At 42.0% G+C, this 27,138-nt stretch overlaps 1 protein-coding gene across 3 annotated transcripts in view; it reads left to right on the top strand.

Moving 5' to 3' along the window:
* Arid5b (AT-rich interaction domain 5B) overlaps positions 1 to 27,138 on the top strand; it is a 183,683-nt gene that overhangs the window by 28,463 nt on the left and 128,082 nt on the right. For all 3 annotated transcript variants that reach the window (XM_029482612.1, XM_029482611.1, XM_021173683.2), the window contains one exon: positions 4,645 to 4,870. Coding sequence is in view for 2 of the 3 variants with exons in the window: in XM_029482611.1 (XP_029338471.1) it covers positions 4,645 to 4,870 (226 nt within the window). In the remaining variant the exon portion in view is untranslated. The remainder of the gene's footprint in view (positions 1 to 4,644; positions 4,871 to 27,138) is intronic.

Below are 27,138 nucleotides of genomic sequence, written 5' to 3'. Positions count from 1 at the left end.
TACTTTGTAGACCAGGCTGGCCTTGAACTCAGAAATCCACCTGCCTCTGCCTCCCAAGTGCTGGGATTAAAGGCGTGCGCCACCACGCCCGGCAAAAGGAACATTTCTTGTCTGGCAATAAAGATATCAGTGGCTATAAGGGTTGGTGAAGAACTTTGTAAACATGTAACATTTTCATGGAAGTCGTAGGTGATGAAATACATTCTCAAGTACTAATAGATTAATGAGAATGGCTACATGGTCGTATAGATTCTGTAAATCTCTTTACTGTCTAGCTTCGTAGTGTGAAATCTGGTACCTGCTTCCATCCTCGCTCCAACGCAGTGCCTGCCATGGGCTGAGGGCTCAGGGAAACCCTTCTGTGCTCTTGATGGAGGATGAGTGAAAAAAAATCCAATAGTAACTTCATGAATTTTGATTTTTGGTTGGGCCCTGTGTATCCCCTGGAGTGAGCCAGGCATTCCCTAGGACTCCTGGACTGTCCTTGGAGAATCTCAGCTACAATGGACTGAGCCGTATTTTAGTTGTCTTCTAACTATCCTGTCTTGTTTTTTTTTTCCCCTGTGTCCACATGTCCTCTGGTTTTGCTCCATGACATGGTTCAAATTGATCAAATTTATTTAAAGAAGCAACTCTCTATATTTCATACAACTAGAAAAAAATAAACTCTGTTTCCAGTCATTCAAATAACCACAAAATAGTTAAGCTGGGAATTATGTGATCATTGTAATACATTTTCCTTGATTAATTGTATGTGTTGTGTAAAGATGTATAATATGCCTACACACATAATATACATACACACATATCCCTTGACTTTGCCATTAATCTAGCATTTAATCAATACATAAGTGAGCCTCATTGACATTCTTTATGTCCTTACCCCTTGTTTCCAATGACACATGCATTGTAGGTGAGTATGTACACTCCTGCATATGTGTGTGTGTTTTCCTGAGAATCATCCAAATCCATCTCAGCATATCACACTTTAGAAACCATAAAGGTAGCACATGGCTAACTCTGATAAACCTTTTTGCCGACCCAGTGAATCCTAGCCATGACTGTAGCCTGCAGCTGATATCATAAGCCTTTTAAAGAAAATACCTGTCAAAATAGTTGCAGCCCAAGAAGGTTAGAGAAGTTGCTCCCTGTTTCATAGCAACAAAGTCCAGGCCTGGGATTTGAACCCCGGCACCCAGGCTGCAAAGTCACCTAGATAGGAATCCTAGATTGCCATCGGAGCCTGGTGGTGAGTCAGCACTAGGGTGTGTCCCTGGCCTTCAGGGCCCTCATCAGGTACACAAAAGGAGATGGATCAAATCAAAATGAGTCCACTGAAATAGCTGGTGTCAGCGCCCAACTGAGCAGGCTGGGGACCTGGCCTGGATGAAACTCTTAGCCTAGAGGGGATTTTACATCTTGAAAGAAAGAAAGCATGTGCTGTTTGGTTTCTGGTGGTTTCAGTTGTTGGTTTTGGTCTTGCTTGTTCCTTTTTTTTTTTTTTTTTTTCATCTCCTTCCTTGTTTTGTTTTATAAGAAAAGATTGAAGTCTAGGTTTTTGTGTTGTGTGTAAATTTTCCAACCTTTATCACATGCGGAAGGGCCTTGGGGGTTGGCTGCTCTGTGACTTCTGGCCTGGATTATCTTTTCTGACTTAGAGAATTCGTGCTCCAGTGAACTGTTTTTTGTTTTTTTGGTTTTTTTTTTTTTTTTTTTTTTTTTTTTTGGTACAGTGGTAGAAATCAAATCCCAATTACGGAAACAGTTTAAAGCAATGATGAAGAGGAAAAGGACCTAGTGAGCGTCTTAACATGTCCTACATAAATATTGATTAAACTCTGGGTTAATTGAAAAGTCAGGGTCCATTAACAAAATAACAACGTGTATTTCTTTGTGATCCTTCTGCGTTGTCTGTGAGTGAATCGGGGATATTTATTCAGTATTTATTCAGCACTAATTCTCAGTTTGCTGAGAGCTCATGGAATCATGGCATGAGCTTATTGGAATTCTTTTCATAGACACAGAGAGACTTGCCCAAGAACGGGCACTATGAGAAAGTTAGTCAGCCCTGACTCAGAATAATAAGTATGAACATGTGACAGATGCCATTGTGTGCTCAGAGTAAGGCTTCCCGACACATTTTTCACATACACGTGGGTCGTTTTGTTTCAGAGAGTTGTGTGCTGTTTCCAGCTCTTATCAGATTTCCTCACTTTTAACAATGGTGAAGAGATGCCCTCTCTCTAAATCCACAGTAAAACACAAGGAAGGCTGTGTTCACAATTAACCCCAAGCCGGGTTTTTGATTTATATGTCTGTGTGAATTCCTGCCCCTGCCTCTGTCTCTCTGTCTCTGTCTCTCTGTCTCTGTGTGTGTGTGTGTGTGTGTGTGTGTGTCTAAGTGAGTGAAGGGAGAGTCTAGGGCAAATCTAGAGAGATAATCTTGAAAGACAAGTTTATTCATTAATGACATCATAAAGATTGTATTTTTCTCTTGGTTAATAAACTATTTGTTCAGCGGCTGCTGTACTCCAGCCAGGTCTAGTCATGTCGTTTCTCGGAAAAGATCTGAAGCAACTGGTAATTGAAATGATAATAATCATTTGATCTATTTGAGAATAACACTCATCTCCAAAGTTGTCTATTCTAGGAAGCCTTATTTGGTCAAAATGTTGCCAAATTCCATTTGTGTTCATGTGGAGACTAATATACCATGATACTTAATTATTTTCCAGAACATTCTAAATGCTTTCCCTGGTATGCCCCCTCCTCCATCCCAGAAGCTGTTCCCATATGCTTTGAAACAATACCCAGCCTGGATTTTTTTTTTAATTCTGACATTTCATAATCATCATGTAATAGCTATAAATGCAGGACGAGCAGAGGTCTTCTATTTCAAGAAGTTGATGAAATGGTAGAGTTGATTGTGGGTGAAATCAGCTCCTGCAAATGGCTTTTTTTTTTTTAATGTGCCCCACAGCTTATAAAGTCTTGAGGTATTTTCTTGAGAAGAGGGCAAAACACAATTTCCACTTTGTCTGCCTTTACGAGAAGTTCATATTTGATCAAGATAAGAGAGGGGATCCCATTACCCAGTCTTGGGTTCCATTCTTGAGAGAGTTCTTGTGACTGTTCTTTTTAACAACCTTCCTTTTCTCAGAAGCAGTCCTGAACCAGACAAGGAAAAGCAAAATTTACCTCTTACCTTAAAACATTCAACAGAACAAAACTGAGTCCTTCTTACTGTGTAAACATCATTTTAATAAAACTCTTTTTGTTTGAGTTGGAACAGTGCCGGGGGAGTGGTTAGGGTGTGTGTGTGTGTGTACTGTGTGGTTGTGTGTGGGGGGTGCTTCGTGTGTAAGGTGTGTATGTGTGTATATTGTGTGTGGTGTATGTATAGAGGAGTGTGTGTGTGTGTGTGTGTGTGTGTGTGTCTGTGGTGGAGAAGGTAGGGAAGAGAGAGTTGTATTTAACAGCAAAATTAGCCAAATTCGGTCGTGAATTCCTTTTCTGTCTAATAGTTCAGAGACATCTTCCTGTTGTTCTTTTGTCAGAACTATTTTGAAATTTTTCTGTAAGCTTTAGGGGTTTTTCACAGCTAAGCCTTCTTCAGAAATGTTCAGTCAGAGAAAGAGAAAGAGTCAGCTCAAGTTAAACTGTCAAACGCTTCCAATCAATTCATTTAGAACCCAGGGAGAGGGATCCCTAAGTCTTTTCCAGAGAATCTCTGGGCCAGGCCCCCCCCCCCTCTTTGTTCCTCATAGAGATAGCCACGAAATATCTTGCTGGGCTAATTCTGAGGCAGAAAACTTGTTTCCTGGAAGCAATTAGAGATGCTTAAAATTCAAATTTATGATCCTTGGGAGGAACCGAAGCTTCAACGACTTTTCTTAGATTCAAAGGCGTTCTCACCGCCCTCCCACCCCTTCCCCCCCATATGTATTAAAAGAGAGAGAGAGAAAAAGTACACTCATTTCTCAGCTTGCAAAGTTTTTCAGAAACACGAGAATGTGTAAGTTGCTTTCAGTGGGAAGCACATAACATTTATGGAGTATTTCTTTGGGGATTACATCACAGTTTTATTTAATTTTTTTAGGACAAAAGTTAAATTCAATATTTGTGTATAAGCCAAGGGAAAATGTACCATAAACATAGGAATTTGGGGGTGAGTCAGAGTTCCAAGAATTCTAGATTTACTTAGGCCATTTATATGAAGACAGGCTAACCATTAGTCATCCAACTTTACTTTTTTTTTTTTTTCGTTTGCAATTAATTGCACCTAAAAATTAGCTTTCACCCAAGGAGTTAGATTGGTATATGGGGCTTTGTGTCTAGCATTAAAAATGCCTGTTAGAATTACTGTCTCCTGATTCTGGGAACCTTCTAACACACAGCAAACACATCATATAAATTACTCTTTAAATAAAGAGGCTTGGAAAGACACTGAGCTGAAATGAGGTCCCTGGGCTCTTCTCCTCCGAAAAGCTACACATAATATGCTTGTCCAAGGTTAGACCATTTGCTGGAAGGTGAGGCTGGACTCTTGGCATCCAGGGAGGCTTGGCTAAGAATGAATCACTTTTTTTTGTTTTGTTTTCCAAACCCAGAATAACATTTTCTGTTCTTCTCTACCTCCTGTAGGATGAGGTCATCGCTGTCTCTGAAAAGGTGATTGTTAAATTAGAGGACCTTGTCAAATGGGCGCATTCTGATTTCTCCAAGTGGAGGTGTGGGCTCCGAGCCACTCCAGTGAAAACTGAGGCCTTTGGGAGAAACGGACAGAAGGAGGCTCTGCTCAGGTACAGGCAGTCAACCCTCAACAGTGGGCTCAACTTCAAAGATGTTCTCAAGGAAAAAGCTGATCTCGGTAAGCACGGCTCCTGCTTCTACGTTCAATGTGTGGGGATGTGCAGTGAGCTACATCCACCCTGTCCATTATCCTGGAACCCCTTACTATCAATAGATCTACATGAAATGAAGTAAGAACTATGTATGAAGGAAGATGCAATATGTAAGAGCTATATATTATTTTAGAGTTATATAGCATAATTATATGTTGCAGGGCTGGAGAGCTGGCTCAATGTTAGTTAAGAACAATGTCGTTCTTTTAGAAACTGTCAGTTCAGTTTCTAGCACCTGTACCAAGCAGCTCCAAGCCCCCTGAAAACTCATCTTTAGGGACATCAGATGCCTCAGGCCTCTGAGGGTGCCTGCACTCATGTGCACATGCCACCCGTATGTGCACGTATCACACATATACACACACACTTTTAAAAATAATAAAAATGAGTCCTGAGAATATATTATATATCCTGTATATAATTATCTATTAGGGTCTAGAGAGATGGTTCAGATAGGAAAATGCTTGCCTTAGGACCGAAGTGTGATCCCCAAGGCCCATATTACGAAGCCAGTCACAATGGTACAAGTGTGTAATCCCAGAACTGGGGATTCTGAGATGGGAGGATCGCTGAGGCTATCCCAAATAACCAAATAGATGAGTTCCAGGCCAGTGGGGAACAAAAGCCAAGATGTGTGGCTTCTAAGGAATAATACTAAATGCTATCTTCTGACCTCCACAGGTAGACACATGCACAGAAGCAGAGCAGACCTAGAAATGCACACACAAAGAATTATATCTTATAAAATTACATATTATATAACAGTATAGTATGTGATTTTTTATTAAAATTATAAGTATGGATATTACATATGTGTATATATGACTGATTTATCCTAATGGGGCCCAAGACTAAGAATTGGACAATGCCAGCTGGGCGTGGTGGCGCACACCTTTAATCCCAGCACTCGGGAGGCAGAGGCAGGCGGATGGATTTCTGAGTTCAAGGCCAGCCTGGTCTACAGAGTGAGTTCCAGGACAGCCAGGGCTATACAGAGAAATCCTGTCTCAAAAAAAAAAAAAAAACAAAAAACAAAAAACAAATAAACAAACAAACAAAAAGAATTGGAAACTGCCTGGGCAGGAGAGGAAACGTGTGAGCTGTTGTATTATTGGGTCTCTCTTGTGTAAAGTCCCTTACTGGGTGACATAGCATGTGATCTCAAATAATGGTTTATGTGCCTTCAAGACTTAATTAGGGTTAATCGTGAATTAGCAGAGACTTACAATATTTGCTGTAGCTTGGTAATAAGACAAGTAGGATTTCAAGTCAGAATCTCAGGTACGTAGCAGCCTGAAGCAACATGGTGATTCATTCACTTCTGGGGTAATAGAATAAGCAAGAAACTACTGGGGTGGGTGTTCTTGGCTTTTCCTCCCTCCCATCTGTGTTTATCCCTCTTTCTCCTACAAAGGAGTGTCTGGACTTTAGATTTCTTTTCTCTCCCGCTTTGGAGTGTTTTGGCCATATCTGAACATCAGCTCTGCCCCTCAGCTGTGTGACCTTACGTAAATATGTATGGTCTAATCTTCCATCCTCCCATACAAATAAGGACATGAGAGGCCTCACACTGCGAAGGCATTCTCCTGCTTCAGCAGTCGCTCCTCCTGAAACCATGTGACCCTGTCCACCCTTTGTCTGGACTTGTTTGTACCCTCAGTGGCCTTCATGGCTGGACTCTTCTGGTGTTGCTCAAGACCAAAGCTATTGACCTCTGCTTTAGACTGCTTGTTTCCTCTTCATGCAAAGAGGAACTTCGTTTTTTAACACAGAAGCATCTTTTCTTTCATTAGTCCATAGTGCTGATTTTCAGGGGCCTGGTTGATGCCTTAATGTGACAACTTCCTGGTTTTTCTGTTTTGTTTTGTTTTGTTTTTAAACCTAGAACTTAGCTTTTACAAGAAACCCTGACGATTTTTTTTAACAGACATAGACTGAATAACACCAGGGAACTGACTCTCTTTCATGTGATTCTGGTTTGTGGTGAGGCGTGCTGTTTGAGCAATAGCGTCGAGACCATCCTGCCGTTTCTATCAACTGTTGCCTGGCAGTTCTTTGATAGATGTCGGACAGTGGCATTTCAGACCCACAGCCCTCTTGTCATGTGCGCCATTATAGAAAATTATTAAGGCAGCATTCTTTCTTCTCGGCTGAGGAATTTTTAAAAATAGTCTTTACGTATTTCCTGTTCACACAGGCCCAGTTTTATCAACCCACCCTGACTACTTTTATGATGTGTGAAAATGTTGACTAGCAGTGAATCTGCTGGGTCACCTTCTTCCAGTGTGACCACTGTTGTGTCTCCATTTGCTTGCTTTTACCTTAACATTAAAACCTTTGTCTGACTCTTTTTTTTTCTTCCTTGAGTTATGGAATATAGCGTTACTAATAAAACATTAAACAGGAAACCCGTGGGGGACAAAAGGCTATGTAAATGGTTAAGCTTGATGTCACACATGTAAACAAGAGTATTTATAGCAGGGTTGTTTTGTGTTTCTTTTTTGTTGTTGTTGTTTTTTTGAGACAGGCTTTCTCTGTATAGTTGTTTTGTGTTTCAAGGGGATAGTTTATTAATGAGCACACACATACACACACAGCCCTTTAAAAAAAAAGTCCATAATCTTTGTGGTTCCCACCCCCACCCTCCCTCCCTCCCCTCACCTCATGTGGTTCCAGAAGAAACAGGTTTGCCTAACTATTCAAAGCCCTTGCTGATGGTTTGGTCTTGAAAATGCAGATTAGTGGCTTTGAAAGCAAATGGCATCATTTAGATTTACTAAGGAGTACCAGGTTAACGGCTAAGTGCCGCTGCCCTGCCTGAGAATCTTCTCTGTGGGGCTGAGATGAAGCCCACGAGTGTAGACTGATAGAAGGCTTCCCAGATGGTTTGGAGTGTGTGTGTCTGTCTGTCAGTCTGTCTGTCATTTGGGACCCTTTTGTGGGGTTAGCTTGGGAAGGGAGATACCCAACAGGAGATTGATGGAGAGACCCTCTAGGCGAACAAGAGAGACCACATACCTTTTCTTTTTTTAAATGGGAGGTACCCCTTTAAGGACAGAATGTAGGGCCTTGAAATTCTACTGGGTTGGTATGAACTGTGGGGAATTTGAGACAAATAGCTTTCGTAATTGGAATGCACGCTGTGTTGTAATAATGTGCAAAGAGAAACAAAAACTTTCCTTAATGTAATGAGTTTCCATTATCTGTTCTGATCTAAAGTTTGTGAATCTGCATTGTTGGGCTTTAGACTGGGGACTTTTAGACCAGGAACACTGCGGATGTTCTTGGCCGTGCACTGTCCAGTCCCAGAGATTGCCCGACTCTCCTTCTCTGGCTGTCACATCAAAGGATTGTTTTGGCCTTTTTTTTTTTTTTTTTTTTTACCTCAGTTTTCTCTTTCTCACTCAATCTCAGTCTCTCTGTGTCTCTCTGTTCCTTCCTGTTTCTGTCTCTGGCTTTCTCTGTGTGCCTCTATCTCTCTGTGTGTTTCTCTGTCTCTTTCTCTGTGCTTCTATAGCTCTGTCTCTGTGTGCCTGTCTCTATCTCTGTCTCCGTTTCTCTCTCTCCCTCTCTCTGAATCTCTCTCTGCCACACCAAAACCACCTCCAATACCACACTGTCAGTGGAAGCTCTCAGCTCGCAGGGCCTTTTCTTCTGTAGATCCTTCCTCATTGTTCTCATCAAAGAAAGATGAACTTTTGAGATTGCTTATGGACCCTGCCGCTAGCCCGGAAGCTAGCAAAGAATGGAAAAACTCACCTCTCCGTGGAGAAAGTCAAACTTTTGAGTGTGCTATTTTTTTTTTAAAGCCCAGTTCCTCTAGCCTGTTAAAAAAACATCAATAATAACGAAAGAATTAGGTTGACTCTCAAAGGCAGATTTTTTTTTTTTTGATAATATAAAACCCAGCTAAATGAAAGTGCTTCTCTTGCTCAGAGTTAGTAAGTTTCCTCTTATGCCAGTTTGTGTCATTTCCCGTCTCTCTGTGAATAGTGAAAGAACAGAATTAAAACAACACAAATGTGTGTCTGGCAACAAATTAAACTGCACAAAGGGAAACTCTCCCAGTGGCCACTCCAACTCTCCTCACCAGCCTGGCCTGGTTTGCTGGTGGCGGTGTTGTTGTTTTTTTGGTTTTTTGTTTTGTTTTGTTTTGTTTTTGTTTCCTTTAAATCACCTTTCCCTTGAGGGCAGCCTGTTTGTTTTTTTTAAAAAACCTTCCAGAGTCTTCATTTAAGACTCTTCAATGGCTGCTGACACAACTACAGATGCAGCTAGTGAAAAGGCTAATCATTAAAACAATCAACATTTCTTCCACGTGATGCAGCACATTTATTGTGCCCCCCCCCCCTTTAAAAAGCAAGTTCCGCAGGAGACCAGCAACCAACTGGGCCTCTCCTGGGGTGGGGGTTACTTCTTCAGCCCATCTCACCCTGGAGGGTGGTTGGTTTGTTTGTTTGTTTGTTTGTTTTTATGCTGTTTTTCAAGTGAAGAAACATCTCTGTGTGGGAACAGAAGGGTTAAGGGATGTGTTATTCATAAGCATAACGAACACAAAACCTGTTCTTCCAGAAGAAGCAGACTGATTAAATCATTCACGACGCAAGCCTCTAGTTATTTATTTTTGTCTTCAGAATTACAGTCCTTAGCTTTGTAATAAAGTGGACCTGATGCCCATATTTGGTGTGGCACTTGAGAGTCGTCAAATGAAGACTTATTTCATTTTACAAAAATTTTAGCAACTTAGGAATATAAATACTATCCGTTAAACATAGCAAAGTTGCATTTTTTATTCCTTGGGCTATCGTTTGGGGGGGAAAATCAAATTATTTTATACAACACTGTTTCTCACAGAGTTCCTTTAAGTGAGGTATGAAAGCCACAGTGTAAGCTTTATTGGCCTATAAATATGTCATTATAGTTGGACTACATTTATATGCTTCGGATTGTTGTTTAAGCCAAGAAAATATGTCTCTACAGGTTGATTTTTTTTTTTTTTTATTGAAACCCTTTGAGGCATACAGCAAAATGTGTTTTAGGCCAAGGTTATTAAAACAGCATTTTCTTCCTTTCCCCCCTTTTTGTAATAGACTCGATGTCAATTACCATACTGCTAACTGCGGATGGGCAGTTATGAATGGGTCTCGTCTCTAAGTATGTCTTTAGAGGAAAAATATTAAAAAGAGGGGAGGAGAAGGAAAGGAGAATGGGGAAAGGGGAGAGGGGAGCTCTGGGAGGTGAGGAAGGAGTCGGGAAGCTGAAAGCTAGGTGTAAAGTAAATGAATGAATGAATGAATGAATGAATGAATGAATGAAACAAATCAGGAAGGCTGAATGAATGAGAGAGAACGAGAGCAAGAGAGCGAGAGAGATAGATGGAGAGGGAGAGAGAGAAATATAAATGAAAAAAAAAAGAATTTAATGTCCCCTAACTGTCTACTTGGGCAGAGAGTGACCTCCCCTTCCCTTGCCCCTGTAGGGGCTTCCTCTATACTTTGGGTAGTGGATGGAACTGAGCATGCGCTGTGCGGAGGCTGTTCCCTCTACCTAAAGATCTGCTGCTCTCTGGAAAACCCCTGAGTTCAGCACATGCTCCTGCCTTCAGGTTCTTTGTTGTTAAAATGAATAATAATATACACCTGGCTTTCGGCTGTTGGATTTGGGAGGAGACCAAGCCAGGACGGACTCCTCGGGGCTTCCGGAGTGTTTGTAACCCTGGAGTCTAAGTTACTTTTGTTCAGTGTTAGCGTAATCAGATGAAGGTGTGTCTGATCAGGAGCTATGCGGAACCATGCGAGCACCTTGGTTTGTTTCTGATATCCCTAATCACAGTTTCTCCGGACAAGGAGTAGGGTTTCTCTCCACATTGCCTCTCCCAATAGAAGACACACCAAAGTGTACATATATCTCCTATGTATAAATTATATATTTATATATCATATAAATATATATAATATAATGCTCCTGTTTATCTTTAATCTAGCCACAAACCTATCAATGTAATGTACTATATATGGTTACTCATTGTATTATTTACATACGTAAACTGACAATATTACACATAGTAATACCTAATATATAATCTGCAATTGAGATATATGACACATGTGCATGCTTTTCTTTATATTATAAATCACACAACTGGTATTAAAACAAGCTGAGCCATCCATTGCCAGTTATAAACGGAAACTTTCGGGTTCTTTGTTAAAAATTGACTGCAGTTGTTGATTAGAAATTCTTGAGGCCTGGTATTACAAATGGTTCTTTGTAAGTCACCTCTGAGTATGGAGTGTCCGGTGGCTTCCTGGAGTACTCAAGGCAACGGCTTTTACTTTTTTCTATAAAGAAAGGGCTTGAGAGTTTCCCATTTGAAACACATTAAGAATGTGAGTTGTCTAATCAACTCATTAGGACTGGTGGCTCCTCATTAAGAACCCCCCAACCCCTTCTTCTTTCTTCTCTCTCTTCTTGTAGGAAGGGGTCTTCTGGAAATGCCGTCTGAATGTGTTGTGGGTTGTCCTGGTGCTGTTTGTATTTTGATGTTAATTCTGCTGCCCCCACTGAGAAGTGGACCTGTACTCAGGTGATCTCACTAAACCTTCTCTCCATTCTGACTGATCCAATAGAGGCTAGAACTGATGACTGGGTAGTGTAAGGCAAAGGTGGGACTGGAGGAGAGAGAGAGCAAGAGGAGGTGGAAGGAGGATGGAGCAGAGCCAGATGACCCAGAGAAGCTGCAAGTAGCAAGGGATCTCATAGCTGGGGAATGAATTAGTATAGTGATAGATCTGCCCGATCTAGGTATGTTGCTTATAAGTATAATAACTGGTTGTGTGTTTTTTATATGGGCTTATTGGGATAAGAAATTACCCCAGCAGAATGTGTTATATTTTCAGTTGCTTAGCTGAACTGTTTCCAACTGAAACGTGAGAGTTTTCTTAGATGATATATGTTTGCAATATTATATTGGTGAATAATTTGAGAAGCCCTACAGGACCGCTTTGGCCTTTCTACTGTCCTTACTTTCAAACTAGAAAGACCCCTCTGGGGGATTCTCCTATGAGGGTTTGACAGCAGTCTGGGTTGACTTTGATTCCTTACAGACTCTGATCATAGAGCAGTTAATCCCGGAGAAGCATGCTGCTACAGTGTCATTATGGCTCTTCCAGGAGCTGCCTCTTGACATTGTAGAGTGATAATCCAGAAGCCCTTTAGGTTAAAGTTGGAAAGTCCTGAGTTCAAGTCCAACCTGGACTCAGAGTGAATTCAAGGGCAGTCTGAGCTATATAGGAAGATTCTGTCTCACTAAAGGAAATGAAGGGGCTGGCAAGATGGCTCAGCAAGTCAAGGGGCTTTGCTGCCAAGCCCGACGAGCTAAGTTGAATATGGAATATGGTGGAGGGAACTGACTCCCACATTGTCTAATGTATACACACACACATACCCCAAATAAGTAAGTTTTATAAATTAATGCATTCCAACATGCATAAATCAACAACCAAGATGTTCAGAATATTATCTAAGAATAACCAGAACCCCACAAACTAGCAATTCAAAAGGGAAGGGAGAAAATGACTTTTTATTTTATTAGAAATCAAAAATTCAACTTTACTCTCTCACTAAATAGTTGAAGTTATCCTGAAGCTGTGACGGAAAGGACCAATAAATAGTTTTCCAATAAGAAATATTCATTTATGTTTCCTGAACCCAGCTGGGAAGGAAGTCTTTGCCAAGTCTCCTAGTGTCTGAGTTGATTGACAGGCATTGGTTGCCTCTGCTTTCCACACACACTGCCATCCCATATGGAGCGCAGTCCTGTCCAAGATCCTTCTGTTCGGAATTCCCATGGACCTGAAAGGTCTCCAAAATGGTCTACGTTGATACATCCTTTGAAGATGGGCAGCCGAATAGAGAGAAAGTCTAAGCCTGGGAGTTTCTTAGTTTGAGAAGCAGGAAAAAAAGGTGACATTAGAATATCAAGAATTCTGTCTTCCCTTATGAAGTCTAACACAGAAACAAGGAGTGGGGTACCATTTTGGAGTTCTTGGTGAGGTTGTCCAGGTGGAAGAGGTTGGTCCAGTTAACATTTCTTCCTGCTTCTGTTCTGACCATCTTTAGAGTTCTCGCTCTATTTAGCTAAACAACCCCAAATGTTTTCAATTCTTTCTCCGGATGTGGTTTTTGAGCTTCTTCACCATCCTGGTTATTCATTTGAGGATGCATCTCCAGTGTTTATATTACGGTGGTTTATTCATTTATATTGTGAGGTACTGCTTTGCTAAGAATCCTTCAGCCAGAGTCAAAGTGGCTTCCAGGGATAGAAAGACCGCAGTCCGTTCATCACGTATGGTCAGATTTCCAACAGCTGGCTATGCTCTGCTGTTTCCAGAGATGCTGTGACCCTAGTGAGGTTTAGTTCTCAGTCTTGACTTTTCTACACCTCTGAGACATAAACATTATTTCTCCACCACCACCTCCTCCTCTCGTTTACTGCCCACTTTTGAGTTGATTCTTCTTTCTATGTAATGCCAAGTGCAGGCTGTTACTTAATAAACATCACTATTTATGAATACTCAATATGCCGTTTGGGAAATGTTGCCGGTGGGGCTGTGCCTTTCCAACAGCTGGCGTCCCTGTAATGGCACACCACAAAGTGTAAGGTGTGACCTAGATACTCTGGGTTTTACCTAGGTAAGGATCCATGTGTGACGGGCAGCCCCACCTCTGGCTTTATTTCACCTACTTCAACAGAGCCATCGGAGTGTGGTGGTCCTCTTCGTCTTACCAAGCACGGCAGGTTTAGCTCACACCAACCACCCTTCTGAATTCTGATGTCCTTGTGTTTGCATTTTGTCCAACCTGTCGGCATTTCTGGGTTTTACTTGTCACTGGTACCTTTTCACGAATCAAATTCTTTGTGGCTATTTCTCCCGTAAAACCACAATGGGGAAGGAAACCAGCTCGTATTTTTGTTCAGGCTTCATTCGTGAGACATGGTAGTTTCACAATGACTGTCTGTGGAATGGTCAGCTGATGGGAAAATGAAAGAAAGATTCGGCTGTCCTTGAACTCCCATCTCCTGGACTCCCTTTGTCTCTTCTACCTACTTTGGGGAGACCCTTGGCTTCATAAGAGCTCATACATCTCCAGGATGAAAGACAAACCTCCAAACTGGGAGTGGTGATTGCCAGTTCCCTTTGGTGACAGCATTTTTTAGTCTTGTCTCTAGGACAAATGTATGGGAAGATAGATCTATTTGGCTCCTGGTTTCAGAGGGTTAGATCCATCTTCAGTTCACTCCCTTTGGCAATGACATCACAGTCAACCAGGAAGCAGAAGGCCAAACAGGAAGCGGCCAAAGACAGTGCAACCCCAGGATATGTCCCTATGATCTATGATCTATGTCTTCTATCTCATCCCTACCTCCTTGAAATTCCCACAGCCTCCTAAAATAAATGCCAAGTCTGGGGACCAAACACTGAACCAAGGTCCTCTATGGGACAGTTCATATTCAGTTCATGATGGAATCCAGTTGGCCTACCGTAATCTGTTAAACATCTCTTGAATAAGAAATGCAATCCTGACCCTTCTTCAGGTACTTTTTTTTTTTTTTTTTTTTTGAGGTTTGACTCAACCTTGCTCTTAGTTCCATTCTGTAAAATGTCTTTCAAGTCATGATGCTTCCTTTCAGCCTCTTGTGTCTAGCCACTGCGTGTGTCCACGATAGATCTCTATCACAGTCCTTGCTATCTTAGAATCCAAAACACAGGCCGGGCGTGGTAGCACACGCCTTTAATCCCAGCACTTGGGAGGCAGAGGTAGGCAGATTTCTGTGTTCAAGGCCAGCCTGGTCTACAAAGTGAGTTCCAGGACAACCTGGGCTATGCAGAGAAACCCTGTCTCAAAAACAAAAAAATACAAAACAAAAGAATCCAAAACACGCCTGACCCGCAGGTGACTTGACATGAGGCCATACTTGAGCTCAGCATTTAGTCTTAACCGGACGTGGTGGCGCCTGCCTTTAATCCCAGCACTCAGGAGGCAGAGGCAGGCAGATTTCTGAGTTCGAGACCAGCCTGGTCTACAAAGTGAGTTCCAGGACAGCCAGGGCTATACAGAGAAACCCTGTCTCAGAAATAAAAAACAAACAAACAAAAAACCCAAAAAAACCCAAACAGTATTTAGTCTTAATATGCTTTAAGACCGACGTCGATTCTTTTAAACAGCTCCTGTATCCTTCAAAGTGCTTTCAATGGGAGACTTTCTTGCAAAACATGTGTTTCTCGAAATGTCAAAGATTCCCTTCCCAACTTTCCTCTGACATTATGTAGTTAAGGCTGTGTGGTTCCTGCAGGTTGCGGCAATGGAAGACTGAAATTTGGGCTTTTAGCCCATATTAATAAATATATTTATTTAGGACAGGTCTGAACAGAAGTGGATTTTCAAAGGTTTTGCAAAGTGCTTTGTGCACAGTGGGGCTAAACAAACATAGCTGTCTGTGTGAGCTTTCCTCTTCTCTCTCTCTCTCTCTCTGGATGCCTCTATTTACACCATATTGGTAGGAAGTGCTAATTTCTTTCATTCCTAAAAATCCCTGGTCTGTGCATGTTCTTTCTGTGAGTCTCCTCCACCACTTATATCTTTAATAATTTATACTGTACATTTTTATACTTTTGAATTCTTTGTCAATAGCCACCCCTTTACTTGATAAATCCACCACTACTGGATAACACACAAAGGTTGAAGGGATACCTCTAATAAACTGTAACTCCAGCCTGTGTTTTTTAAAAAGTCATTTGAGTTGTTTCTGTGGTCATTTTGGGGACATGTAGGTAAAATAGCTGATTTTCTTTCCATGTCCAGGTACGTCCTCCGGCATTTACACGGGTGCATCTCTGTAGATGCGCAGGGATTGGTACTCAGACGCCCCCCCCGCCCCCTCATTCAAAATGTACTCTTTGGGAGCCCACCTCCATACTGGATTTTATAGAGAATGATGTAACTATAGCTTTGTGACGCAATCCACTTTTATCTGGCTGAGGAGTGACTCTCTGTTGAGGTGCTTGGTTTCTGGTTCTCACCCGCTCTGTGCTCTTCATAGCTGTTTACGAATTTGCAGAGGGGAATCTGCAGCTCCCCTGCACACGGGGACTGTTAAACCAGCCGGTGCTTTTTCCTTATCTAACCCTGTCCCTGCCTGTGTAAACTGCAACCCTGACCACTCCCCACCCTCCCAAATTCTCCAAGGCGCTTTTGACTTGCTTCTGCCTCTCTACTGTAGGAATGCCCCTTTGGAGAGCTGTATAGGGGGGATGGGGGGGGGGGAGAAGGAATGCTCCCTGGCTCCTGCAACCCTTGGTTCTTTGAGTTCGTGATCATTTGCCTCACCTGATTGGGCTCTAATCACATGGAGTAGTCTCTACCACCTTGCAGAGCACCTAAGTGTATGCAGATGCCTCTGCCTTATCTTCCCAGGAACTATCTGAGCTCTGCAAGGTTGGGCCCCGGACTTCAAAGCTGTATCTAGCAGGCTGAGCAAACATTTGGCTTTTATAATCAGCCCCTCCTGAAATCTCTCCTTTCAGTCCACCTGAGCAGTCTATGTACATTCAAAGGTTGATTCGTATTTGTTACTGCACTTCCCGACACACCCTGTCTTAGAGGGGAGGGGGCTGGGGGAGGAGGGGAGGGCTATCTCGCTGGGGTATTTGACTGCGAACTTTTGGGAAAGGGAGGCTAATTAGTAATCAAATATCTGTCGCTCATTTTGGAAAAACTTTTTCGAGAAAGCTCTTAAAGGCAATCCAGGTGATCTGAGGATCAGTGGTGGCATTAATGTGTGTGTGTGTGTGTGAGAGAGAGACAAACTTTACATAGTAATACTGGCACTTGCTAATGTCTCTATTACTCAAGGGAATATTTATCTTGCTACAGATTTATAGCAGAGACATAAAGGGTTCAAGTTTGTAAACAAGTCCAGACTGAACTCGCCCTGCATTATCTTTTTTTTTTTTTTTTAATTAGCAGCCAGTGTGTAACCTGCCTTTTTTATTTATTTATTTTTCTTTTTTTAGGTGGCAGGTTATTAAGGAGATGACTTTAGCTGCTCATGTAATGTTTCTTTTCCTAGGCAACTGGCCCGATGTAATTCTCAGCTCCCTTAAAATGGTTCCTTACTAATGGTTGAAGAACACAGGCCCCACCTTCCAACAACCCAGTCAATTCCTTTGGCTCACAAAGACAGCATTCTATTAGGCCCTGCTGAAACAAAGCTCTGGGCCTGGCCTACTCTCTCCATAAGAAATAAAACATTGTTTTCATAGTAGTGCTGATAATAAGGGAGAGTTCAAAGCGTGATGAAAACATATACTTTTCTAGTAGAGAAAAAAAAAAAACAAACCTCTGGTGACCTGGCTAATTTACCCGTCATGTGATGGCTATGTGTATAAATACAGGCTTTTTCACGTATGGAACCTGCGTGCCTTTCATCCTTTTCTTCTTCGGTTCTTTAAAGATGACAATGTCCATTTCGTTCTCATTGTTCTGTATCTGTGTTTTCCATCAAAGATTTGGCAGAATGGGCAGATACGAAGTAGCTTCTTTCCGAGAACTGTGCGGAACCACCTCCTCCCCACCGCCCCTCCCTGGGGTAGATCTTTTTAAAACCAGACTGGTATTGCATTCTTTGTTTCACACAATATAAGGTCCTGACATTTTAAGTGCACCTTGATTGCTTATCTGGAAAGCAAGGTCAACAATCCGGGTGTCACGGGACTGGGGGAGGATCTGGCTAGCCTTCTGTGTTGAAGGCACCAGCACACAGTAGGTGCAGTTAGCTAATGATACCAGTTTCCGTTTGTGTTTCCTTCAGAAAAACAAACCTTGGAAACTGCTGTTTCCTCCCCTCTCCCCAAGCCCAGCAGAAGGTTTTGAGTAAAAAGTATGTGAAGACATTAATAGGTAACAGCAGTGAGCGGTTTAATTCTTAACTCCCAGACACCAGGTTATCTATTACAAGGCATTGAGACAGACTTGGGACTGCATGAGCCATACCCGACTCTAAGGACCACAGAAAACCTTCAGAGTTCTTTTGAAGTGCTTTTTAATATGTTTTGAATCTTCTGATTCTAAAATTTACCCCAGTAGGCGTTGCCCTGCCAGCCACCTGCCTTGACCTTTCTCTGACCCCTCTTTGATCAGAATGAGCAGTGATCCTACTTGGTCAGGATCCTGAGCCTGAGCGTACTCACTTATCACTGAGTGTTTCTCTTCAAGAGAACAGACCGTTCCTGGGCTTTGGTGGATTGCTGTATGGGTTACTGTGAGAATAAGCTTGTGGGCCAGTGATGAGACATAGTTGCAGCAGAAAATCTCGCATCCATGACGTGTTTAATGATTCCAAGAGAAAGGATATTATGCTGGCATGGCCGCAGTTTGGGGGTGCTGTTGAAATCGGGAGGGGACGAGCAAGAATTCTCAATGTATGTTAGAATAACCTGTATGGGGCCATGAGAGCAAACACCTCAAAATTTTGAGGGCATTGCACAATAGAGGTGTGTCTTACTTAGGTGCAGTTCTGTAGTCGCGTATGTAAAATTCTCCAGAAGAGACTTTCTCTGCGGTTACCTCTTCAGGGGACCGCCACAGTCACATGGAATTCTGTGCTTAAGGCAGGATGTTGAAAAGACAAGGGAAGGGCTGAGGACTGAGCTGGGAAACTCATGTGCAGTAGGCTAGAGTCATTTCCACACCTCACTTATAATTAAGTGATGTGTTTTGTGTCTATGTCTTACTTCAAGGGCATGGAGAGGTCCTAGAATCTTCTCGGAAGAAATGGAGTTGGATGCTAGGATGACTAACATCTCAGCCATGCATTTAGGATAATGATGGAACATAAAGTCTCAGGTTAGAAAAGAAACAACTTTCTCAGTTATGAGAGGCTAATTAGGACTTATTTCCAATGTCTACATTGTCTTATATGTTCTTCACAGTAATCCCTACTGGTTGGCGTTTTATTACTTTTCAATAACTGGAAATTCACAACTTTATAAAATAGGCCAATTTTATCTTTGCTCCATCACTTTATAAGAAATCATAGGCTGGAGAGATGGCTCAGTGGTTAGGAGCACTGACTGCTCTTCCAGAGGTCCTGAGTTCAATTCCTAGCAACCACACGGTGGCTCACAACCATTTGAAATGAGATCTGATGCCCTCTTCTGGGGTGTCTGAAGACAGCAACAGTGTACTCATATATATTAAATAAATAAATCTTTGGGGAAAAAAAAGAAACCATTACTTTCTGTAAATTAAATTTGAATGCGCAGATAAGCCATGGTGTTCACTAACATTATCCTGCTTCCATTCTTATTTGGTTTTTTGTTTGTTTTTGTTTTATTTTTGGTTTGGTTTGGTTTGGTTTTTTTGAGACAGGGTTTCTCTGTAAGGCCCTGGCTGTCCTGGAACTCACTCTGTAGACCAGGTTGGCCTCGAACTCAGAGATCCACCTGCCTCTGCCTCCCAAGTGCTGGGATTAAAGGTGTGCACCACTGCCCAGCCCATTCTTATAATAAACTCACACAGAATGGATCAACTACACCCAGTTCTTGTTGGTATTTCAATTGTTTGAAAAGAATTCAGCTTTTCTTTTATTGCCTTCTTTTACCTGTGGGGAACAAATTCCACCCTTTTCCCCTCCCTCAGTACTTCCTGGCAGCTTCACCTGAGGAGTTGCCTCTATCAGTCTTAAATCACAACTGCTTTTGTGTCAACTTAGCAGACAGGTAGGGAAGGGTTAGCTACAAATGAGTGAGTGCACCAAGGAAGATCTTGAGTCAGGGTTATCCTGGGCTACCTAGTAAACCAGTATCGGGAAACTGAAAGAAAATACAACTTAAGTCTGGTTCCCTGTGCTTTCACATTTTACCCAACATAAAACAAACAAACAAACAAAAACAGACTGTAAAATGAACAACACAACAATAAGAACTTTTACCCTCTTCTCTACTTTCGTTCCTTCTGGAAGCAGCACCCTGGTCATGGCTGGTGGTCACTGTCTCCTTGTGTGTATGGTCTGCGTTCATTGGTCAGAAGGCAGAGTCTTGCTTTCCTGCTTCATTTTGCAGCTCTCTTTGTAAGTGTTGAACAGAAGCGTCACGTTCGGCGACTCCCGTGGAACAGGGCTGTGAACGTGAAAAAAAGGCTCCAAAAGACATAACATCCCAGTGAATTATTTAATTTACATCAAATGTATTTGTTTTCCTGAGATGTGATCTTTTGTAGTCTGGGCTGGCCTTGAACTCATCATGTAGCTAACATGACCTTGAACCCGGAGCCTCCTTCTGTCTTCGGAGTGCTGAACTGACAATTTATTCTGCCCCGCCTGACTTCCTCTAAATCTTAAATTAAAAGCTAGAGCAGCCTGTTGTTGTTGTTGTTGTTGTTGTTTCAGGAGACTATATATCACTGCTGACCTGTTCCATTCTTGATGACCTTAGGGAACGGCTTCAGAGTTGTGTGACTGGGCTAAGAGATTTGGACAGGAGAAGATGTTTAGCAGCCCAGGTTTTTATTTTGAAGTAGAAACAGTGTTTTTATGAGGCTCAGGCATCACTCACTCTGGGGGAAGAGTCTCATGGTGGAGTACAGCAGACAGGTACAGTTGTAAGGTAGCCTTTAGTCAGACTGTAATCGTGAGAGAAGAATCCATAAAACATGTCCTGTCAGAAAGCAACTGTATCCGTGCTTAGAGCAAGAGTCGTGAGCCGAATCTCTCTGTAGTGGTCTCACGTACGTGATGGTTTACTAAGTAGGACTTCCATCCCATGTCCCATGCGTCCCTTTTACTGTAAGTATATTGCTATCAGTGGAGGGTGTCGTGGTCATTTCGGACTTGGATTTTATTGAAGGGGCGTAGACTTCGGTCAGACTCTTCTTTCTAGATGGAAATGACCTCTCTGTGTCTCTGATAAATACATCATGTCAGGTAGGGAGTGGAGCTATGGTAGAGGGCTTTTGAAGCACACCCAAGGCTCCAGGTTCGCCCTGCTCTTTGGAATAAATAAATAAAAACAAATTTGAGAAATATCATGATGTTTCCTATCAAGAACTGGCAGAGGCAACACATAACTATTCGCTTCTCTGTGAACAGCTCAGACTCTGGAGAGTCTACTGAGATGCAGAGACGATAATAGTTTAGCTTAAGGCTCTTTTGTGATTTATTCATTTGGATTTTGGGGGGTTTTAGGTTGATGCAAAACTATGAGATTTCTCATGCTGATGTGAGTTCTGGCAACAAATGACTATCCATTCCACCTCAAGGCACCAGGCCTTTCATCTTCTCATTGGGTGTCCCTGGCTTATCACAGAAATATTTTCATATTATATTCTTAGAGTATAGCCTATGAGCCAAAAAGAGAGTTGGCAATTTTAAATCACAAATGATAGAACTTTTTTCATGAAATGTCGACTTTCTGCCTAGTTCCACTATTCATGGTCGCAGACGGAGACAATGCGGTCAATCAAGCCAGTTCATATAAGACAATGTCTCCCCAAGGCAGTGCCAGTGGTAAAGTTCATGAAAGCATGGAATTCTCCTTGGGTGGAACTCTCTGGATGAATAAGATTTCAATCACACTGCTGTCCTGAGAGTGACAGCAGGAATGGACCAGAATCTATAGTACAGATACTGAAGTCAGAATTGAGCAAATAGTAGCCGTCCTTACTCAACATCTTAAAACAAATACATACAGAGCAAGCAAGATGGCAGCAGGATGGCATAGCTGGTGAAGGAAGCCTGGAGACAGGATTCGATCCCTGAGTCCTGATCAAGGGTAAACAGAGGAAATTGGCTCCATAAACTTGTCCTCGAATCTCCATAGTCACATGCTGCCCCTATATCACAACCTAATAATACATATATGCATATGTGCATACTATTTAATACTCTAGTATAGATTATATATGTGTGTATAAATATATATGTGTATATCATTATATTATATCATATCATATCATATTATAGTATATTATAAAACTATAACTTAGCCTATAAAGCAAGTGTCTGCATGTCCTTCTGGAATGGAACCCAAATCCTGGGTTCTTAATTAAGAACTAATATATAGATTTTCATGGGATGTGATCCTTTCCCAAGCTTGAGCTTAGAGTTTCTTATAGAAAGTGTAATATGTGTTTTCTTGGGAGGTCAATGGTAGTGTTCACTCAACTCTGGAAAGTATCTGTAATGATTCTGTTTTACAAAAATATTGTAAATCAGCTAAACCTGCCTTAGAAAATCTCCTCAGGCATCTTAGCTAAGTCCCATTTAAAAAATTTTCCCAACAGCCCATGCAGATACAGTGGCGGAGTACAGCCAGCCGTCAGCCAGCCCTCATGAGTGTCTCCTTTGGAGAGTGGAGTTAACGAGCATTGAATGTAGGTTGACATCATTCACCTGTTGCCCCCACCCCACGTCAGGGCTCCCACACTTGACCAGGACTGCTGGATTGACTTCCTCTAAACTTAGGAAACCACCATTCACTTAAGAACAAACCCAAGGACAACATGTCTAGGCAGAAGGCAAGGCGTGCTCTCCCGTCTCATTTCTCTATTTCCAGTGGAAGACACCGTCAGCAGGAACAGCTAACGCTGCTCCACTGTCCCAAGTCTGGATGTACAAATGATGGCCATGTTGTCTCCTCTGCTCTTTCGCTTTAGAATGTCCGAAGGGGTCTTCCTGTCATGGCGAGCCTTTGAAAATACCTTTTAGCAGAGTACTGTTTGCTGTGGACATCTAATTTCTATGGCTTAATTTTGATATGTCAGGTTTCATAAGCCAAGGCCCACTTATATGTTTCTTGGGAGGAGCGCTTTTTCCTCTTCTGATGGGACTATGTTTATTATGGGACTCAATATCAGGTTTAATACTCTAAGTAATTATAAAGCAGTGAGGTTTTGACTTTTACGTAGGGAGATCCGCATATAATTTGTTCTCGAAATTTGACTCGTTTCCTGTGAGCTTGTGACGAGAAACCTTTTGTTTCCTTTCCTTTTTTTTTTTTTTTTTTTTTTTTTTTTTTCGAGACAGGGTCTCTCTGTGTAGTCCTGGCTGTCCTGGCACTCACTTTGTAGACCAGGCTGGCCTTGAACTCAGAAATCCGCCTGCCTCTGCCTCCCGAGTGCTGGGATTAAAGGCGTGCGCCACCACGCCCCGCTTTCCTTTCCTTTTTTTTTTCTTTCTTTTCCTTCTTTTTTTCTCACATCAGGGTTGATCTGCCATTGACTCACTTAAAATCCTTTCAAGGGGGGCTCAGTGGGTAAGAGCACCCGACTGCTCTTCCGAAGGTCCAGAGTTCAAATCCCAGCAACCACATGGTGGCTCACATCTGTAACGAGATCTGGCGCCCTCTTCTGGAGTGTCTGAAGACAGCTTATAATCAATAAATAAATCTTAAAAAAAAAAAATCCTTTCAAGGAAAGGAATAAGCATGAACCCCCACCCCTTCATCTCCTTAAAACAAATTTGAAAACGTATATGTGAGTATCTGTGTGTTTGTGCATATGTGAGTGTGTGTGTATGAGAGAATATATATGAGCATGTGTGTGTGTTAAGTATGAATGTGTGAGTGAGTGCATGAGTGGGTGTGTAAGAATATATGTAATATATGTATAGTGTATCGGTATCAATATGTAGGTCTATTTGAGTGTGTGCAAATGTGTGTGTCTCTGTGTGAGTGTGTATGTATGTGAGTGTGTGAATGTGCACATGAGTATGTAAGTGAGTGTGTTTGAGTGTGTGTGTCTGAGTTGTGTACGAATATGTGTGTGATCATGTGTGTCTGTGAAGAGATGCTTAGGAGTATGTGTGTGATCATGTGTGTCTGTGAAGAGATGCTTAGGAGTATGTGTGTGATGATGTGTGTATGTGAAGAGATGCTTAGGAGTATGTGTGTGATCATGTGTGTCTGTGAAGAGTGAGAGTTAGTACATGTGCCATGGCACATGTATAGAGAGGTCAGAGGACAACTCTATGGGGCTCATTTTCTCCTACGTTTGCATAGGTACCAGGAATTTAATCAGGTCACCAGGCCTTGTGACAAACTTACCTGAACATGTCCCTATCCCTGCTCCACCTCCTGTACCTTTTAAGTGCGCACACTGTCTGCTCTGAAGCGGTGGCTCCCAGTGTGTGTCATAGAAAGGCATGGATGGCTGTATTTAAATCTTGCACTTTGAGGCTAAATAATGTAATGGTAACAGCTCAGAAGTCTGGCAGGCTCAGACTTGAACCCAGAGTCCTCGTTTTCTGCCTCCATGACCTTCAGCGAGTTGCAGAGCTTGAGTTTTGTCACCCATAAAGCAATTCTGCCTTTGTGAGGTCTCATAGAATCTAACAGCACGCTAAGTTTCATGTGCTTAGGAGGACTGTCAGGTTCAATATAGGGTTTCGTAAAGAGTAACAAGTGCTGTCAAAAGCTGGGGTCTTAGGTTGGGAAATCCTCGAGTCCCATCATTTCTAAACCACCCTCACAATCCTTTGTGTTATTAGTGACTGGCAATTTTATTACTAATTTCCTTTATGTAAATTGCTCATTTTACTTAAATGATTATATTAAATGGGAAACTCTACATTACTGCTGTCAATAGAAGAAAAAATCCAGATAATTTTTCATAATTAATGGTAAAGATAAATAGATATGGCTATCCCTGCACTACATAATACTGACAAGAATGGATTACATTTCTGTAGGTGTGATAGAATATTTGACAAAAAAAAAAAAAAGCAACTTTCAGGAGGAAAGCGTTTATTTGGCCTTCGTTTCAATGGGATATAGAGTTCTTGAAGGTGGGAGAAGGTGGCAGCAAGAGTGTGTGGCCAAAGTGGTAGGCAGGAAACAGCGAGATCACATTTCATCCCCACACAGGAAGCAGAGAGCCAGAACAGGAAGTGAGGTAAGGCTATAAAATGTCAAAGCCCACCCCCCAATGATGACCTTCCTCTAGGAAGGCTATGCCTCTTAAAGGTTCTATAATCTTCCAAATAGTGCCAACTACTGAGAAGCACCTGTTCAAACTCAGACGCCCCTGGAACATCATTTCATATGCAAATCATGACTCTGGGACCATTGATATCTCTCTCTCTCTCTCTCTCTCTCTCTCTCTCTCTCTCTCTCTCTCTCCTCATGCACAAAAGCCAAGCCTAGGTTGTTGATAGCAATGAAGGTCACAGGCAAGTCCTTCAGTAGCAAGCCATTCATTCTGTATTCAGAGATTCCCTCCCATACCGAATGGATCTATAAGCTCAGAGGCCTAACTTCAGGTGGGAGTGGGAAGGTTAAAAACAAACAACATGTAAGCATGCATCTAAGTCTTTGTGGGTTAGTTGTGTTATACCTTAAGGACCAGAAGGCTAGATGCTGTAGAAACAATGAAAAGGGAATCTGACCTTCTTAATATCTGTACTTTTATGGCTCAGTTCATACCCAGCTCCTGACTGCAACTAGGAAATAGAAAAATCTCGAGCTCTAGACTGTTTACGTCTTGGAGTGGGCAAAGGCTAATCGTTGTGGTTACCTGTTGTGGTTTGAATGTGAAGTGTTTCCACACAGCCTCAAATGTAGAACATTGGGCTGCCCACTGGTACGTTATTTTGGAACATTCTGTAAAATTTTTAGTAGTTAGAATCTAGTGGGAGGAAATCTCATGTTACTAGGGCAGATTGTTGAAGGCTATATCTCACTCCTGCTTTCTTCCTTGTTCAGTGCATCCCAAACATCACACAATGAAGACCCTTTTTCCAGCCACACGGTCCCATTATAGTGACACTCTGCCCATAAACATAGGGTCAGGGCATCATGGACTGAAGCCACAGAAACCATGAGCCAACCTAAGTCCTTCCTCCTTCAAGACTGTTCATCTCAGATATTTCCTTTTGCGTGTGCAGGGGGTAATTATAGCTACTGCATGACCTTGTGAACACTAGTCCAGCTCTCACTTGTTTCTACACAATTTTGCTAGCCAAAGGGTCACTTGCTGACCTCAAATTCCCCAAATTGGTTGCATGAGAACAACTTACTTGCCTAAGTGTAGGGCTTAAGCTAACCAGAAGGAAATAAACACAGATTTAGACACAAGGATACTTTAGCAGCACACACACACACACACACACACACATACACATACACACACAAATACAAGTGAGGCTCACTTTTGTACACACTCCTGTTGCATAATTGATAAAAGAACAAGGCCCATTGAAAGTAGCCTCAAGGTCCTGCTGGTCCCACTAATTATTTAAGCACACAGAGCCTGCTTTAGGAGGCTTGTTTAGGACTCAGTGCAGAACATTGGCAGTCTGGGCATGACCTGTGGCTTGAGAAATAGATGTAGATGCATTTGTCAGATATTTGGACTCTAGTACTATTCTGAAGTCAAATCTTCAATTCGATTGTATGCCTCTTGTTATCTAGTAAAAGTAAAGCACGTGCCAGCCAAGCATACCATCATGGACTTACAACAAATGCATACAGCTATTCTAACCTTAAAGGAGTCATTAGAAGAATGTACCGGAATACAACGTTTCCTGTCCATGATCAAGATGCCAAATCCACTGAATCAGAGTTACCCACGTCTCGCCGCCAAAAATGATGTATGATCTTAGAGGGAATGGCTGATAATTATAACTTACAAGGCAGTGCGTAAACACACGGGGCAGAGTGGAAGGATCTGGTGACACCACAAGAAACCACTTGAGAAGCTGGTACAGCTATAATGCTTGCAGAACCATGCAATACATGTGCTTTTGTAACATTAGCCTTCTTTTTGGTGTTTTCAGGAGGTGGGGTTATTAGCCAATGACTGCATTTTTGCTAAAAGTAAAAAAAAAAAAAAAAAAAAAAAAAGGCACACTCCTTTTCATTAGAGCCAAGGAGAGGGTTTGGATGAGGCTCCCTGATTGTACAGTGCATCATTACCTCACGAAGTAGCAAGCAGGCTCCATGGAAATCATCCCTTCCTGTCTCCCTCTTCGTTCTTAGAGTTCTCAATGAGTTCTCTGTCCGTGTGAATAGACTGCATGGCAGAGCCTTGGGCCTCGTCTTCAGATTATCTGCTTTGATTCCTTATCCCTGTCTAAAAAATTAAACACTACACATCCTCTTGAATTCTTTATTATCTCTACTTGTTACATCCTGTTCTGTTACTGAGAAGATAGGAAAAGGAGCAACAGCCCACCCTGGCC

The sequence above is a fragment of the Mus caroli genome, chromosome 10 (genome assembly GCF_900094665.2).
Source record: "Mus caroli chromosome 10, CAROLI_EIJ_v1.1, whole genome shotgun sequence".
In the NCBI taxonomy this organism is placed as follows: Eukaryota; Metazoa; Chordata; class Mammalia; order Rodentia; family Muridae; genus Mus; species Mus caroli.
This window is presented reverse-complemented; position numbering and strand designations above follow the sequence as displayed.